The sequence below is a fragment of the Loxodonta africana genome, chromosome 8 (assembly GCF_030014295.1).
Source record: "Loxodonta africana isolate mLoxAfr1 chromosome 8, mLoxAfr1.hap2, whole genome shotgun sequence".
NCBI classification, from domain to species: domain Eukaryota; kingdom Metazoa; phylum Chordata; class Mammalia; order Proboscidea; family Elephantidae; genus Loxodonta; species Loxodonta africana.
This window is the reverse complement of record NC_087349.1, coordinates 99,915,315-99,933,811: the sequence shown is the minus strand read 5'-3', so window position 1 is coordinate 99,933,811 and position 18,497 is coordinate 99,915,315. Positions and strand designations below refer to the sequence as shown.

The following is an 18,497-nucleotide window of genomic DNA, read 5'->3' as shown; positions in this document are numbered from 1 at the left end:
TTTTTTTTTTTTTAGTTATTGTGCTTTATATACATGATATATTATCTAGAATGAGCTTATTTCTCATGATATTGCTTGTCACAGGCTTAACCTTAAGCCATTTAATTTAACTACTTTCTAGTTTTATCTAACTGGAGCTACCCTACTGAAGAGCTTTATGTTTCTCATCAAATCTTACCATGATCTATTTCATCTTATGTTTTTTTTTTTTTTTTCTTTGCTCTTCTGCACACTCTAAAGACTGACTCTTCAAAAAGTCTTTCCCTGTGTAACCTGATCATGGAGGAAACTCCAGACAGTGGTTTGGCTGAAGAAATTCAAAGATCTCAAATTGACCTAGGTGCATTTACTTGGGGCCCTGATGCTAGTACAGACAGTGTCAGCTGGGAAATCACCCAAGGCAGGTCTCAGGAAGACTCTGCATATCTCTCTGAAGCAGATCAGAGCATGAGACTTTCAACTGGAGACCTTTCTTCTGCTCACTGGCCCACTGTAGCTGAGCCCGGTGAGGATATCCTGGGGCCAGCCTCACCAGGTGGAGAGGAACAGCTGCCCCCAAAGCCTGAGACTCAGGCTGGATTTGCCACAGTTGCAATGGAGTTGGAGCAGCCTTATGAATCTTCACTTGAGCCAGAGATGCCAGTCATGGAAACTGGTGGCCTGTTGAAAGAAAATCATGAAGAATTTAAAAAGGCAGAAGAAGAGGAAAAGAAGCAGAAGATAGAAGATTCTGTGTGGGCAGGTGTGGAGGCATGTGAAAAGGTAGACATTAGAGCTATTGATATCAAGGCACTAGAAAGTACAGAGGAATTTGAGGAGAAAGCTTGTGAAAACAGAGGGAACAGGGTAGTAGATCTTTCTGAGACAACAGAAAAGCAAGACAAAGGGATCTTAAAAATAATTGAAAATAACAGAGACCAAGGACTAGATGATAGGGTTCCAGTAGTAAATAATTGTGAAATTATAGAAGGCTCTGGAGCTAAACCTGCCAGTCACACAGACGTCTTGAATCTGCCTCTCCAGACTGACTCTGTCTCTGATATTAAAGATACTGGCCCTGAGGGATGGACTTTAGCTAGAAAAGACATAAAGAAAAATTTAATAGACCCTCCTAACCATGATACAATATATCACGCAGCTCAGGGCGGTGCCGATACTGAAGAAATTCAGTATGAGTCAGTGTTATATGCTCCTGGAGGTGGCAGCGATGAAAATCAGGCTGTTGTTTTATCAGTAAAACGTGAAATGGCAGCTCTGTCTAGGACTGACCTTAATTCTTCTCTTGGAACTAGTGCAAACAGACAAGCGTGGTGTTCCTATAAGGCAAAAGATTCATTAGTAGAGTGGTCTGAAAGTACAGTGACTGGGAACTGTAGTCATACCATTAACTTGCCAGGACTTGCAGAGACAGACTCTTGGGGAAAAGATCCAGATCTTAGCTGGCAGCAAAGCTTGGATACAGCAATGAATAGTAAGCACAAATTCAGGGTCTCTGGTCTACCAGATGGCCAAGCCAGTAGATTTACCAGTTGCTCAGATTCTATTAACCACTCGTCTATCAGAGATATAGGAAGCTTAGATAACTGCTGGGAACATTTTTTTTTTTTTTTTTTTTCAGATTCTATTAACCACTCGTCTATCAGAGATATAGGAAGCTTAGATAACTGCTGGGAACATTTAGACATAGTTGAGAACAAGAAAGAGCTGGAGGTAGACTTAATAGCAGCTGTATATGGGGAGCAAGCCATTTCTAGTTGCTGGGAACAAGGCTGAGAGATAGCTAGACCATTGGTTCTGGGAACCTCCTGGAATACTAGCCCCGAGAGTTCCTCTAGTCCCCAAGACAATGACACCAACAACTCAGATTTATCTGAAGATGAAATTGCTAACCAAAGATATGGATTGTTGTACCAAGAAATAGAGACTCATAAAGACGAGGTACCTACCCCAGTACGTAGCATAGACTAGGCAAAGACTTCTGTAGGTTCTGTTTTTCCTAATGTCTCTCACATACTTCATTATCCATCACCTATCTTCTCTGAGGCCTGCTTGATCCCTTTAACAGAATGGCATGTACCTCTTGAAATCTGTGCAAGCCAAACACAAATAGATTGACCAAAAAAAAAAAAAAGAGTGATTGTGTTGGGAACTGATGAAGTCTATTTTATCCTCCCATTACTGAGTTTATTCTTCCTACTTTCATTTTTACTGTTCAAGTAATAAAAATATGCTACACCAAGAGCAGAAGAAAGTAATTGACCGTACTTCTAATGGCTCTGCTCCAGTAAAACCCCACGAAATGTGTCTACCCAGGCTCATTGAAACTGTGGAATCTCACCCTCATCATAGAGATGGGTGATAGAAATACTAGAAAAGCTTCTAAATTCTATCAGTGGCCTGAGGAAAAACAAGGGCTGTTTAACTTCTCATTGTTCTTCTCTCGTATCATCATCTCATTATTGAGGAAGTGAGTTTTAAATAGCACTGACCCACATACCAGCAATAATTACAAAATAATCCCCCCCCTTTTTTTTTTGGTCAGCCTATTTATAATCACACAGTGTGGCTTTTTGCATTTCCTTTTTGCTCGCAGCAGCCTTTCGTATTATTTTAAATTTGTGGTAGTCTTTACTTTCCAACTTGTCTAATGGACATTGACTTATCCTACAAAAGTGATGAAAAAATAACACACTCTTCCATTTCTGTTTAGGCCCCTGGTGGTTCCTTTAATGGATTTACCCAGGTAAGAAATCAATTTGCTGGCCAGACCTCTCTGCTGAGAGTGATGGGATTTTTTAAAATATGGGCCACTGTGCCACTGGTATGGCGTAATGATTAAGAGTACATCATACATCCTGACGCCACGACTTACAAATTGAGTAATGGAGACGGTAATAGTAATTACATTTATGGGGTTATTGTCAAGACTAAATGAGATAATATACGCAGAGGACTTAGCCCGGTAACCAAGCACATACTAAGTGCTCCATGACTGTATTTAACTATTATTATTAATATTATTGGCTACACTATGGGTTTCTATTTTTTTTTTAGCAAATTAGCTAGAACATTAAATAATTTATAATCTATTATCTTCCCAATTTCCAGCCCCAGGATATATCATTATTCACAATACAGACAGACCAGAGTATGATCTCTAACTTGGTAAGTTGATTTTGGTTTATATTTTGGGGATGTTGTTAACTTTTTTTTTTTGTTGTTAACTACTGCTATATGTTCTAAAGTAAGTTGATCATTCTAGGTTATCTAGGACTTGAATATCCAAAATGTGGTTGCCCTGGCTCCCTCTTTTCTAGAAAACAGAGGAGAAGCTTCTGTAAAATCTCATTGTGACTTATGACTTTGGTTGATTATAAAGGCACCACGATCCCAGCAAAAATCTAGACCGTCTAAAGATGGGCTTCAGTGAAATATAGTCAATTCACGAAGGACATGGATATTTCCATGTTACTAACGGTTTTTTTTTTTTTTTTTTAACGGTTATCACGCTTGGCTATTAACTGAAAGGTTGGTAGTTTGAGTCCACCCAAAGCATCTCCGAAGAAAGGCCTTCCGATCTACTTCCAAGAAACGGCTATTGAAAACCCTGTGGGGCACAGTTCTACTCTGACATACATGAGGTCGCCATGAGTTGGAATTGACTCCATGGCAACTGGTTTATAACTTAAGCTACAGAATTGAAAATGAAGTTGCCTCAAGAATTCATGCCTCGGAATGATCCTTGCTTTACCTGAAGCTAGTTCATTTCTCATCACATAACTTGTTTTTGTGAGTTATAGAATTTTTTTTTTTAATGGATTAGAGACATTGAACCAAACAAAAACCAAATCAGTTGCTTTTGAGTTGACTCTGACTCATGGCGACCCATATGTTTTAGATGAAAATTGTGCTCCATAGGGTTTTCAATGGCTGTGATCTTTCAGAATTAGATCACCAGGCCTTTCTTCCAAGGCACCTTTGGGTGGATTTGAGCTGCCAACCTTTCAGTTAATACCCAGGACCATAACCATTTGTGCCACCCAGGGACTCCTATAAAGACATCAGCTGAGCCTAGAATAATGCATGTGATACCTCATTTGCTGGGATGAGAAGAGAGAACAACTTAGCTGGGGGATGTGTAGGAAGCACAAACAGTTACTCCTGGTGTTAGAGGAGATTCTTACAAATCAGTATTATCACAGAGAATCTTTTTATCAGCAGTTTTCTAGTAAAGTTGAATGAGGAACCTTAAGCAAAGTCATTTGTGAGCTTGTCGGTGACATACTACAGAGGATTTTGGCTCTTCGAGGATTCATTCATGAGGGTTATTTGTATCTCACTGGTTTTCCCAAGAGGGTAATGTATGATTATCCCAGCTCCTGACTTTCACGTTGGAAGCTGTTGGCCCTGAATTAATGAAGAAAATGAAATGATTTGTCTTTGCCTCAGGCTCAGATGGGACTTGGGTTTAAGTGGATGAAATTTTTCTTTTTAGATTATTTCCTTTCTAAGTCAAGAATTCTGTTCTGGGAAGTTTGTCTTCAAGGTTAATTTGATATTTTTGCAAAGGATAGTGTGTCTGTAATACCTTGTGAACAGATGGTTACGCTTTTGCCTTTTGGGTAACAAGGTAAAAGGCAGAGTCTGCATGGCCTTCAAAAAAAGCTTTAAATGGATAAAATACACATTTTGGTAATGTTAATAATGGAGCCAGAGAGACCCATTCTTCACATTCAATAGTGTTTCTCAGCCTGAGTGATGGAGATAAGAGTTCTATTTGTGCTAGCGGACGAGTTTTAATTATCAGTTGTGAATGGGTTAAGAAAAACTGAGAAATACTCATATAAAAGGAAAAGCAGCTGGTCATAATTAACCAAACTCACACCTATCATTTAATGGTCCAGGCACAGAATCCAATGGTTCTTAAATTCCTTGGAACATCTCTCCTGCCCCCACAGCAGGTTCTAGGGACTTCCATGCCTGCTCTTCATATGTGTTCTCTGAAACAGACATCTTGCACCATCTTGCCATTTGGGAACTTAGCTTTATCATGTCCAGCATTGGGAATGCTGCTGACATTGGCCCTGACCTATGAAAACTAGGAAATCACAGTGAACATGCATCTCTAGGTGAGTTGTGATTATATGGCACCTTCCCAGGAGCAGGAAACCCTCCCGGCATTTGGCTCATTGACAGTTCTGAGCAAGTTGGAGGTTGAAGTCAGTCAGTGGTCAACTGCACATCTCCCCTGCTTATACCTTGTGGCTTCAGAGGACATCTCTTGAATATAGGTTAGACCCTTTTGAATCTACAAATACCTGGCCCAAGATGCAGAGTTGCCTCCACAGCCCTTTGCAGTTTTCATTACTGAGTTCTCCCAAGGCTGGAGAAGCTGGACTGTAAGGCAAATGCCATGTTGGAATGTGACTTAGCCCTTAACCCTACTCTCCCAACCCATCCTCTCTTCCTCTGCATTGACCTACCTTCATCCTATCAAAAAAAAAAACTGGAAAATGTGCTCGATGTCTTCATTACTCTTTTTTGCTCTAAGGGAAGAATTCCATTTCTGAGTCTCAGAGTCAAACTGTTGTGGCATCCTGTTGCTACCAAATAGATGTAAATAATGTCCCTGTCCCATGAGCATATGATGATTGCTACTCAAGCAAACAATAGGATATCATTACCTGCACTCCATGGTATGGTATGGTATAAACCCATTTGCGGTATTTGTCAAGGGAGGCATCTTGTAGGAAAAAAAAAATGGTTGAAGCAGAACACAATTCTGACAGGGCAATTTTAGACCTCTCTGTGAGATGTTGCTCACAGTTTTTCATTGTTTTTTACTCTATCTTGACAAAATCTTTACATTTTTATACTATCTCAGAAGGAATAGAAGGGTTACTTCAATTTCTAAATTTGGGTTGCTGATTTTATGGACAGTCATGCTATTGTGGTTCAGCCTTCGTCACTACTCAGTGAGTTATACTTACTCCCCTGGAATTTAAGTTACTTGTTGTAGTGCTGCACTGTAATATCGGGTGTGATGTTAGGACATGTGGGGACACACCCAGTCCTGCCTCCTCTTCATGTCATAATGCTGATTTCACAGGTTCAGCAAGGAAAGGCTAGTATACTAATTTATAAAATCATCCTAGGTATTCTCGCCTTGTATACAACTTCAGAATTTCTTCAGACTTTCAAGCACTACAGATCCTGATACAGACATTTTCTTCATTTTAAGTTATCTTTGCATTTTTTATGTACAGCAGAGTATTTATTTGAGTCATGTTTTGAAGCTTCTTTTGGCTTCTCATATGGCTTCAAATTTCCTCTGCAGTGCAGATTCAGCTCACAGGGGACAGCATCTGATGATGGATTGATTGCTTGCTGCCTTGTCAAATTAGCCTTCATGTCCTCTATCGTGTAGGTCGTTTGGTATCGAGCTGTCATAGCAAATCACCTTGACTTCCCCGAATGGTACGATCGTATCATGAGAGCTTCCAGTACTGGTTTGTTGCTCTGAATACTTGTTCCATCATGAAGATTATTCTTTTTGAACAGTAAAAGTGAAGTCTTCTCCCATAAAGGACTCTTGAAGTCCTATTGGAGTGACTGTTATTGCATTCTTTCTTTAAAATTGTGTCAGACTACCTCTTAAAGGTTATAAAAACCCATAAAAATATCAAATTTTTTTGCACACTTGTCTATCAAAGTATCTTCTCATTTCATGATGTCCTTTGGAAAGAAGGGTGATGTGATTATACCATGCATTGCAATGAAGGATTTGGGGTCACAAGACAAATATATCGTATATTTATCCAACACTTGACTTTCATTTTCTGTACTTTCAGTGTGACTTTTCCATCACTTCTCCATGGAGATTTGTTAGGTGGATGCACAAAAGTAGAAGTCGTGTCTTTTGGTTGCTTTGGAGTCCTGGTGATACAGTGGTTAAAAATACGGCTGCTAACCAAGAAGTCAGCAGTTCGAATCCACCAGCTGCTCCTTAGAAACCATATGGGGCAGTTCTACTCAGTCCTGTAGGGTCACTATGATTTGGAATCGACTCAACAGCCATGGATTTGTTTTGGTTTTAGTTGCTTATGCTGAGAATCTGGTCGAAGCTAGTGATTTCTCCAAAGTGTTAATCAAAGACTTCTTACTCCTTTGGCAAAACACTTCTTAATTTTTTTACAGCTCAAGTGTTCTGATGGAAAAGGACCTTGATGAGCCCTCTAGTGTCCATCCATTTAATGAAATAATCATACTAAACAAATATGCCAATTTATAGTAATAAAAATGGGAAAAAGAGGAACATTTGCAGTGGCTTTGGTGACAGGGATTAACGTGATGTTTTTAATGGCCTGTAGTTGTTTTATTATTCCTAGTTTTAAAACAATCTTGTGCTAAGAGATGCTAGAGATCTTATTCAGCATATAATTGGAATCAGGATGAGTCTCTCTGTGGAGTGGTCCTAGTAGAACTAAAAGACCTTTCTCTTGCCTGCACAACTAGAAGGGTGATACGACAGAGAGTTCTGCCCTGAGGCTTCTTAAATAATTAGTTGATTAAATGAAGTAAACTCTTTGCTCAGGATTTTGTTAGAGGGAGGAGGGGAATGAGGGACTGAACTGGAAGTTACCACAAAGCAGTAGTGATGGGGTGGCTACTTTCCAGGTCGCTGAGCCTCTTTTTCTTAGCTTTGGAAGTGACCCAATAGCTCCATTGTGACTAACTAATGAAAATTGCTTCATTTTAATTTGAAGATTGGCTGACCCCTTGATATTTTGGTGCTGTGTATATCAATAGATCTGTGTACCCGTGGTTTCTTCCTCACTCCCTCCAACTGGCACATGTGGGAGCTCGTAGGGTTTCTCTCTTGTTCTCTCTGCTAAATAGGGAAGTAAGTAGTCAGAATGATGCATATAAGTAAAATGTGTAGCCCATTGGTAAGTCTTTGCCTAACTTCAAGAGAAATGCCAGTTCTTGATGATGGTAAAACCAGAAGCTTCATTAGAGTCCATCTCTAGACTTTTTAATTCTATAAAGACTCACGATGGCAATACTGGGGATTTTTTTTTTACCAGCACAGTTTTAATGAAGCTAGTTACCTATGGGATGATAAATGAAATCTTAATTGTCCAGTATTCTGTCATATTCTCTGTTCACATGTTGCGTCTTTTTCCTCTAACCCCCAAAACAAACAAAGGCTTCATCTGAACAGGCTCCACCCACAGAGCCAAAAGCAGAGGAGCCCCTTGCTGCTGCTACACCTGCTGGTGGCCTGGAACCTGGATTGGACACTCGGGCTGAGGAGCCAGTGGAGGAGGCAGTGGTGAGCACCACCTCTCTTCCACCCTCCATCGGCCTCACCTGTCACAACCATGCTTATCCCATCATCTCATTTATCCCTTCTCATCCATGCCTCATGGGGCCAAACCAGCTCCATGTCTGCTAGGGCTCCCCAGCTTCAAATTGTTTTCGTTCCTTTTATTTCTTAAAAGGAAGAATCTCCAGAGAACTGACCTTATGATCTAGAAAAATTGCCATGTAGCCACAGTCTTGGCTCTCTGAAAAGGTGGCCTTTGATACTCTCCTATTCATGGTAGGTAGGTTGTAGAATTCTCAAAGAATCAGACCTGAAAATGCTGTCCTTGCCTTGTGATGGCTGGAGAAATGCCTTCAATTAGGGGCCAACCTTCAGGTGATAACCAGATATATTAATAACTTTGCTGGTTGTGTCTGCATATTGAAGACTGAGAACTTCCCCCTTAAGATCAGGAACAAGATAAGGATGCTTCTCACCAATGCTATTCAGTATTGTCCCAGAGGTTCTAGCCAGAGCAATTAGTCAAGAAAAAGAAATAAAAGGAATCCAAATTGGGAAGGAAGAAATAAAACTATCCCTTTTTGCAGGTGACATGATCCTACATATAGAAGACCCCAAAGAATTCACAAGAAGGCTATTAGAGCTAATAAATGAATTCAGCAAAATGGTAGGATACAAGGCCAATGCTGAAAAATCAGTAGGCGTTTTATACAGCAGCAATGAGCAATCTGAAAAGGAGATTAAGGAAGCAGTTCCATTTACAGTAACATCTAGGAATTAATTTAACCAGAGAGATAAAAGACTTATACACTTATTACTTACAATATTAATGTTATATAGGTTCATTAAGGCCCAACAAAGAATTGAAATCCCATAATTACAAATCCATGCATCCGCAGGGATTCCTATGTGTACAACCACTTGCTCAAAACCAATTCTGGGGCCGGCTCTTATAATAAGAGGGAGCTTGAGGATGAATTCTGTGCTAGGACAGGAGCTCAGATCTGTTTGACTAGCAACCTATTCCCTTACCGTGGCCTTGCAACCATGTACCACACTACACCCACACACTGGGGATGGACTCTACGTACTTGAAATGAGTAGTGAAATATCCATGATAGTGTAGAATAATACCAAGGAAACTTTACTTTGAAATACCCATGGAGAGTGAAAAAAAGTTTATTTCTGAAATTCCACAAAAGGTCTTCTGAGAATTTCGAGAGGCTGTGCTACAGCCTTCATAGAATCTACGTGAATAAGGACACCAGTCTCCCTATTACCAAAAATTACATTGCCCAGATGAGATAACTAGAAAAATGAATGTTGTATTTCTTAGTGTTGTTGCCCTAGGCCGTTTTAGGGAGAAAAGGGCCATGTCATCTGTCCAGTGTATAGTTCATTAATAAAGTAGAAAAACAAACAATAGGGAAAGACAGTGATGGGGAATACAAATGAAGAACGACTGAAAGAAAATGATTATATTTTCCATCTGAAGACATAGAGTTGGACCAAGTCATTTAGGGAAAACCAGAAATGTATTCTGCTGTATCAAGTCTCTCCTACAAGCCCTGCTTACATGGACTGTGCAGGGGGCGTGTGGAGGCTCCTTGCTTCAGCATCTGGCATTTGTCTTCTCGTTGCTCTTAGATTCATTAGTGACCTCAACAATCCAGCGCAGAGGGAGCAGTTCGTTCGGTGTCAGATTGTGACTGTCCACTCCTGTTAAACTTAAGCTTATCTAAGTCACCAAGGAAGGGAACGTTACAACATAAATGTTGCTTGATGTTCTAATTAAGGAGATCATTGATTTTTAAAAGAATATGGAAAATGTCAAGAATTAGAAATGTATCGATTTAGGCTTTGAGGGAAAATTGCTTTAATTTTGATAAGCCCTCAGTTTCCAATTTTGAGTAGCAGCACAGACTTCATCTTCACTGGTGCTTTTAAAAACTACACTGATTCCATGCCCCAGACTACGCTGTGTAAGAATTAGTGCAGTAATGCCCATGGTTTTGAGCAGGGACATTTGATGTTGTGTAGAAGATGGGAGGTGTGGACTAGCCCAGCTAATGTCTTAAATCCAGGCTCCAGTGTTTATCCTCCAGGACCCCCTCTCAGAATGCCACAACCACATACCTCTCACACCCACCCTTATATTAATAAACTCATATGTAGGTTCTTGTTTTTTGTCAGCTTCCAAGTAGTTTTCCAATGAACAATATTAACAGCAACCAATTATCGGTTACTTAGTATGTGCTGAGGAGCCCTTGGTTAAAGCACTCAACTGCTAACCAAAAGGTTGGCAGTTTGAACTCACCAGCCGCTCTACAGGAGAAAGATGTGGCTGTCTGCTTCCATAAAGATTTAAAGCCTTGGAAACACTATGCAGCAGTTCTACCCTGTCCTATAGAGTTGCTGTGAGTTGGAATCAACTCGGCGTCAGTGGGTTGTTTTTTTTTTTTTCCACTATGTGCTGGGTTGTTGTTTTCAGTTGCTGTTGAGTTGATGCTGACTAATGGCCACCCAAAATGCCCAGAGTAGAGCTGCTCCACAGGGTTTTCAAGGCTGTAACCTTCTGGAAGCAGATTATCAGGGCTGTCTTCCACGGTGCCTCTGGGTAGGTTCAAACCACCAACCTTACAGTTAGTAGTCGAACACTTTACCGTTTGCTCCACCCAGGGACTCCAGGTAGTTCATATATATGATTTATAACCCTTTTAATGAAGGGTTATATTAACAATATTTAATAACCTGTATTTTTTATGGCACAGGCATCAGCCATGACTAAAATCAACTTTCCTAATATTAGGTAAAGAGATATTTGGAAGAATTCTTCATTCAGAAATTACCTTTTTCCTAAGTTTTGTAGGTGAACTTTATAGAAGCAACAGTCTATATCCTTGTGAAATGTAAGGCAACTTGGAAGGTCTTATGAAGGATTCATATACCTACTAAGACCCACAGGGGCTGTAAAAACACCAGGTCAAGTTCAGTGTGGGCCATTCATTCTCTATCTATGGACTAAAAAATCACAGAGATCATGTTAATTAAGAAGGGCCACAGTTCGATTTGCCTAATGCTCTCAAAAGTCTCTACCTTCCATATTTTTAAAATAGACGCACTTGGGTAAAATCAATTGTTATTCTCCCTCTTCTTTGGGGGAAAAAATTATACAGAATGTATTTTTGTTCTCTAAAGTAGATTTATGACTTCTTTATTCTGAACATAGTAAGCTAAGCTAAAATCATAATATTAGGGTTTTTTTTTTTCCCCTGAAGAAAGGCCCCTTCTATCAGTAGATGTGTGATATTTAGTTGTAAAAGCATAAAAATCCGTGTGTGTCCCCAGCGTTAATTAACAGGCTGGCTGCAGCTGTCATCAGTCAAGACTGGGCTGACGTGACCTTTTGAGGTAATCCTTTTTGCTGCTTGAATGTCAGCACACAGTTATTAGTTCAAGTCTTGACAGACCGCATTTCATCTGAGGTAAAGTTTTTGGCAGTTTCGTAAAAGAGAGGCAAATGTAATTTTCAAAACCAGAAATTCTAGCAGAGGTTCACAGTGAAATCTGAAGCTTTCAAGAAAGGCTTAATTATTACATTTTTGTTCATTGTTTTATTCTCCTCCTAGTGAGTATTGTCTTTATCCACCCCCCAGCAGCACGAGATTTCACCAATGTATCTGTAAGATGCATCAGTAACCAACACCGTTACTTCTCTTTCCCCTGATGCTTCTATGTTATGTAAACAGACAGAGTATTCTTCAGGGAAAAGTGATTTCAATATGTGTTTCAGTATATATGTCAGAGAATTAGGTTAGAAAGCAGATAAAGATGATTGTAAATCCAAATCATAATGTATTCTTTGTTTATAATTGAGCATTTACCATGCATGTCATCTCCTTCCAGAAAATAAATTTTTACCCATTCCATGTTCTTACATAGAGGCTCATTTTAATTTTATCTTAAGTTTCTGTCAGCTTTTGTATTTTGCTCAAATGATAAATTGGACCAGTACCCTTCCCCTCCCCGCTGTTGATTTAAAAAAAAAAAAAAAGTACTGTAATGAAATTTAGGATTCATCTAATTTTCAAACACATAAGTGGGGAAAAGACTGAGATAAAAGTGTTTTTAGAATTGTTAGAGACATGGAAGATGAAATCTGAACCATTATTTTGGGGACTTCTTTTGATTTTCCTGTGCGTATATTAAAAAAAAATTATGTATAAGTTGACTTGCCAAGACCAGTTCAATCAACAAATATATACCAATTAGAAATGTCAGGCTGTAATCTATCAGGTTCATCTTTACTAGAAGTCTGTCTGTCTGCTCGAATAGGGTACACGTACTCATTTCCTTCACTCATTGACACATATTTTTGTGTCCTTCTTAGGCGTCAGGCTCTGTTCTAAACTGAGGATACAGTGATGCAGTCAATACGTATGGCTCCTGCTATCATTGTTCTCACAGACTAATGGTTGGGATCATCATTAAACTGCGGTTGAGGTATCTCTCTGTGACAGCCGTGTGCACGGGAAACAGCATTTGAGTTTTCTGCTTGTACAGAGTTAACACGTAGAACCAGGGATTTAACAGCACCTCGAGGTGTAATCTCTTAATATGTCAGAGGATGGCACTAAAGATCAGAGGAAGCCAGGGAGCTTGATTTATTGTTTGTTCTTTATTAACGTAGATTATCTTTCAACTCTAAGTGCTCATGATAAAGCACACTTTAAATGAAATTGTCAAGAAACACACACGTGCATGCACACAAACACGCACACATACATACATATCGTATCCCCGACTTACAATGTATTCGAGTTACAGTGAACCTCACTTACAACCATCTTTTTTGTACGTCTTATCGTTAGTAGTGTATACTACATGCAGTGTTGCAGCATGTAATTTGCTGATGTCATCATTCTTAGATGTTTATATGTAATGTTTCCACCCCCCAAAGACAAATAAAGACTGGATTCATAAAGATATTCATAATAAAAGGCAATAATAAGGAAAACTAAAAAGAACAATAAGAGGTATTTGACTTCTGCCAGAACTGATTCATGATTTAGTCATTGGAATGGAACCCTGTCGTAAGTTGGGGAGTACCTGCATTAAATATATATATGTACGTATATATGTGAATATATATGTACACACATTTATATATGTATAGTATAATATGTATATAATAATACACATATACGTATTAATGAGAACCTTGGAAATGGTTATATATAGAAATTATTATTTTTCTCTAAATTTGACTGAATTAATTACATTGTCAGTGTCCCTTTGCACTTGTTCTCTTTTTCCCCCAGTGCCCAGTACAGAACAGGGTATATAATAGATGCCTTTTAAACTCTAGTTCATTAATTTGTTGATTAATTTGTTGTATGTCTCTATATTAGTCCTGAAAGGGACTGTAAACTGATTTCTTTAAATATAAATATAAGATCATTTTATTTCTCTTTGCTTCCATTTAAGTAATTTACTTTTTCAATTTAGGAAAAGCAAGTACTTACTCTGATCAAAAGCAGTGCCAATTTTCTCATTTTTCTTTACAGTAGCTCTAAGAGATCTTAGCCTCAGTTGCCTCAAATGTAAAAATACCTACCTCAGAAGTTTCCTATGAGGGCTTAGAAATAATACATGCAACTAGTTCAGCATCTGGGACATAGCGGTTCCTCAATCAATGACAGTTTGATGACATCGTTATTGTCATTTTCATCATGAAAAGTGAGCAGAAGTAGATGAAACCTGCATGCTGAGAAGTGGCTGGCAGCAGATACAGAAGATAAGCACCTTAGTTTCCAGTGTTACCTCATGATGAGGGACTCAGTCTCTTTTAGATCCCCATCAACACAAATGTCTGCTTGGTTCCTGAAGAAGCTGGTGTCCAATCACAATTTATTATCCTCTCTGAGAAGACTTTATTTAGGAACTTTCATCTAGGGTCCCCTAGATAGGGACTGTTCCCATTTTCATTGCCAGGGAGATGTGGTTGTACAGAGAACTGGCCCTGACCCTCAGCTGCACCCTCCTTTGAGGTAATGTAGAAGGAAAACAAAGACAGGTGAGCAGGTGGGCCTGGATCTTTCTTTTTCTCTGCCATTGCACCAAGTCACAGGGGGGAGATGAAGTTAGCCAAGAAGAACATGAAGGGCACAAAAAGATGGTGGACAACTCCCCACACCTCACAGTGCAGGTTGACCTGAGGTGGTCAGTTTTCATATCTGGAAAATGGGGGCATTGCTGTTTTGATATATAGCTGACATTGAGGATGCATTAACCCCTTGCCAACTGCTCAGTGGCAGCACACATGAAGCATTTCCCCTCCTTCTGGGATCTAAAAGTCCAAGATCTCTTTCCAAACAGGCCGAAGTGAGGATTTGTGAGATAATTATTTATTCAGAATGGTATTATAATTATATATGAATATGAGCATCAGGATCCAGATTATTCTTCACTGTTGAAGAGTCTGTTTGAACATTCTGAGTGCCTAGTGCCTAGCGAAGATCAAAGACCACAGCCTTCAGTACGGAGTATGTCGCAACATAAAGAAAACAAAAAGCCTCACAACTGGACCAATGAGCAACATCGTGATAAGTGGAGGAAACATCAGAGTTATCAAGGATTTCATTTTACCTGGATCCACAGTCAACACCCACAGAAGCCCCAGTCGAGAAATCAAAAGACTCATTGCATTGGGCAAATCTGCTGCAAAAGATCTCTTTTAAGTGTTGAAAAGCAAAGATGTCACCTTGAAGACTAAGGTGCACCTTTTCCAAGCCATGGTGTTTTTAACCACCCCATATACATGGGCAGGCCAGACGATGGCTAAGGAAGAACAAAGAAGAATCAATGCCTTTGAATTGTGGTGTTGGCAAAGAATATTGAATGTACCATGGACTGCCAAAAGAATGAACAAATCTGTCTTGGAAGAAGTACAACCAGAATGCTCCTTAGAAGCAAGGATGGCGAGGCTGTGTCTCACATACTTTGGACATTTATCGGGAGGGATCAGTCCCTGGAGAAGGACATCATGCTTGGTAAGGTAGAGGGTCAGTGAAAAAAAGGAAGACCCTCAATGAGATGGATTGACCTGGTGGCTGCAACAATGAGCTCAAACATAGCAAAGATTGTGAGGATGGCACAGGACCAGGCAGTGTTGCATTCCATTGTACATAAGGTCACTATGACTTGGAACCAACTGGATGGCACCTAACAACAACAACATAAGGCCAGACTCATTCACGTGTTAAAAGGACAGCTGTACTTAGACAATAGCTTTCCCACAAAAATGAAGCCCACACCCACCACATAGATTAGAATTTAAATGTGGAAGAGCCTTAGAGGTTTGTTCTACTGACTCAGCCCTCTCTTTCTGTGGGTGAGAGTGCTGAGATTTATTCAGTTCATGGGTAATATGGAACTGAAGGTCCAGACTGGTGGGTGTTGAAGTTCTGCCTCCACTTGTTGTTCTTCCTTGTTCTGTCCATTACCTCAACACCTCCAGACCTTTACATGGATGACTCCTTATTAGTCCTCCATGAACATTAGCTAGGACCATAATAAGTACGATCGGGAAACTGCTTTATTTGAGATCAGAGACCTTCTCCTTTTCCTGATGTCTTAGGTTCCTAGTGCTGCTGTAACAGAAAAACCGTAAGTGGTTGGCTTTAAAGAACAGAAATTTATTTTCTCACAGTTCTGGAGGCTAAAAGTCAAAATCACGGTCTTAGCTATGTCAATTCCTTCTGTGAGCCTCTCTCCTAGTTTCTAATGTCTGCCGGTGATCCTAGGTGTTCCTTTGCTTATAGATACTAAAAAAAAAAACAAACCCCCTGCCATCGAGTCGATTCCAACTCATAGCGACCCTAGAGGACAGAGTAGAACTGCCCCATAGAGTTTCCAAGGAACACCTCTGGTAGATTCGAACTGCCGACGTTTTGGTTAGCAGCCGTAGCACTTAACCACTACGCCACCAGGGTTTCCTTGCTTATAGATAGGTCCTGACACATCATCTGTCTTCCCCTTGGGTTTCTCTGTGTCTATCCTGCTCTTTTTATAACTCAGAAGGGATTAGGTTTAGGATTACCCTACTTTACTTTAACATGACTTCATTAAGAGAACAAAAGAAAACCCCTGTTTCCAAACAGGGTCATGTTTACAGGGGTTAGGATTTCAACATATATTTTAGGGAGACACAGTTCAATCCATAACACCTGAAATTACCTTCTGTTCCAATATGGGGTCTCAAGCAGCGCAGATGCTGCCATTTGCAAATTACTGTGTGGCTTGACCGTATGACTAAAATACTAAGAGAGTTAAGAGAGAGTAAACTGAGGCCATATCTTAATAGGTATTACTGAGTGTCAGCATCTTACATGTATTATCTCACACCAATCCCACGACATAGGCGTTATTTAGGTCTTGTTACTCCCATTTTACAGATGAAGGAAATAGAGGCATGGGGAGATTAAATAGTTTAACCAAGATCACATACCCAGAAAGTGATGATGTTGAACTCAGATCCTGGCATTTTAATCCATAAATATCCATGTCTTGACTATTCTAGGCTATTCTATGTCCTTTAAAAAAAAAAAAAAAAAAAAACGGTTCTACAAAAGTACATTTATCAATTAATTTCATATAAAATCTAACTGAGGCTATCAGGGTCACAACTAGACTGAAATCTCTCCTTCATGAGAAATTTCCATCAGGGTGTGGGCATCTCTCCATCAGAGCATCCCGTAACTATTGTCTAGACTTGAGCATTGTCCCTGGTTTGTAGGTGCAGAGCCAAAGTGAGATATAAACTCTCGTGCAACCTCAACCTTGAGCTCCTCAGAGGCTGTTTATGTCTTAATCCCCCACATTGGCACAGATGGGTGCCAATGGGGCTGCATTAGAAAGAGCCCTGAACTGGGAGTCTGGTGAATTGGATCTATGGCTAATGAATGGCTTTGGGCAAATCATTTTAACCCTCCATGCCTCCATTTCCTCATCTCTACTTTAAGAAGGTTGGGCCTGATAAATTCTAAATTCTCTTCCTGTTCTCAAAAATCTACAAATTATTATTTTACAAATAAGGGTTTCCAAATTCTTTGTGGTGATGAGAGCACCCTTTGTTTATGGCTCCCCCCCAACCCCAGGCTCTGTTGGCTAGGCAGTGGGGTGACAAAACATCATAGAGTGGGTTTTACTTACCAATCCATGTACTATTCAAAGCCTGTGAAATGAGAGGGTTAGCAGTTGGGTCTTACAAGTGTGACTGTCAGCTGCCTATACCCCTCTTCAAGATTCAGGCCCCACACTGCCATCTGGTCAGGTCCCAGGCTGCCCCATGAGGTGCATGTTGTGTTGGGCAGGGTGGGGGTTGGGTGTGTTATCAACAGAGCATGACATTTAGATGATTTGCAGATCACCATGTCTTGGTCTAATCTCTGGGTATGTCTGGCATTGGATATGTCTCTGCATTCTGCCAACCCCACCCTGGACCCACTCACAAGAAGGCAATTTGAGTAGTAGCCGTAAACAATTTACATATCTTTCAGAGATAATGTAGCTAGGCAAGGTAATACGTTTATTGTGCTGTAAAGACACCTTTCTTATATAAACTTTTAAACAAACAATTTGCAACCCCTATCGAGCTGTCCATTGTCGCTGGTCCCAAAACTAATACTTGCTAATCTCTTTATTTCTGAGAGTGCAAATGCATGATATTTACCTTCAAAAAGCAAATCAACTTTTCCTGTCCACTTCTCTCCTACACTTTGCAAATAAATCTTTAACCAAAGCTTTAAATATTGATATATGTCACTGTGGGATATTCTACCATGACCTTAAAGGCCAAATTAGCCAAAACTTCATTAACTTCGGCATTCTGAAGTAGACCTTAATTTTTAAAGAGTTGTATTGCTAATGCTAACGATGTTACCATGGCAACACTGCTGCCAGCAGCTGAGTTGCGTTGGGACCTGGCTGCTGAGGGTTTATGATGGGACTGCAGGCAGTACTAGGAGAGTAGATTGAAAAAGATGATTGAGATGAAGGTCAGGGGAAAACAAACAACAACACTAAATTTCTTTATTAGAAAGGAAACACATAAATGTGTCAAATGAAGTTTGCAATATGAGGTACCATCTTTGAAAGGAGCCCCACT

General features: G+C 39.9%; 2 protein-coding genes across 2 annotated transcripts in view; both read left to right on the top strand.

The window, feature by feature from the left end:
* LOC100668333 (amphiphysin) overlaps positions 1-18,497 on the top strand; it is a 289,557-nt gene that overhangs the window by 252,783 nt on the left and 18,277 nt on the right. The window contains exons 15-16 of the mRNA XM_003406912.3: positions 2,711-2,743; positions 3,109-3,165. Of these exons, the coding sequence (XP_003406960.1) occupies positions 2,711-2,743; positions 3,109-3,165 (90 nt within the window). The remainder of the gene's footprint in view (positions 1-2,710; positions 2,744-3,108; positions 3,166-18,497) is intronic.
* On the top strand, positions 280-1,773 carry LOC135232278 (uncharacterized). The gene has a single exon (XM_064290344.1). It carries the CDS (start codon positions 280-282, stop codon positions 1,771-1,773), a length of 1,494 nt encoding a protein of 497 aa, XP_064146414.1.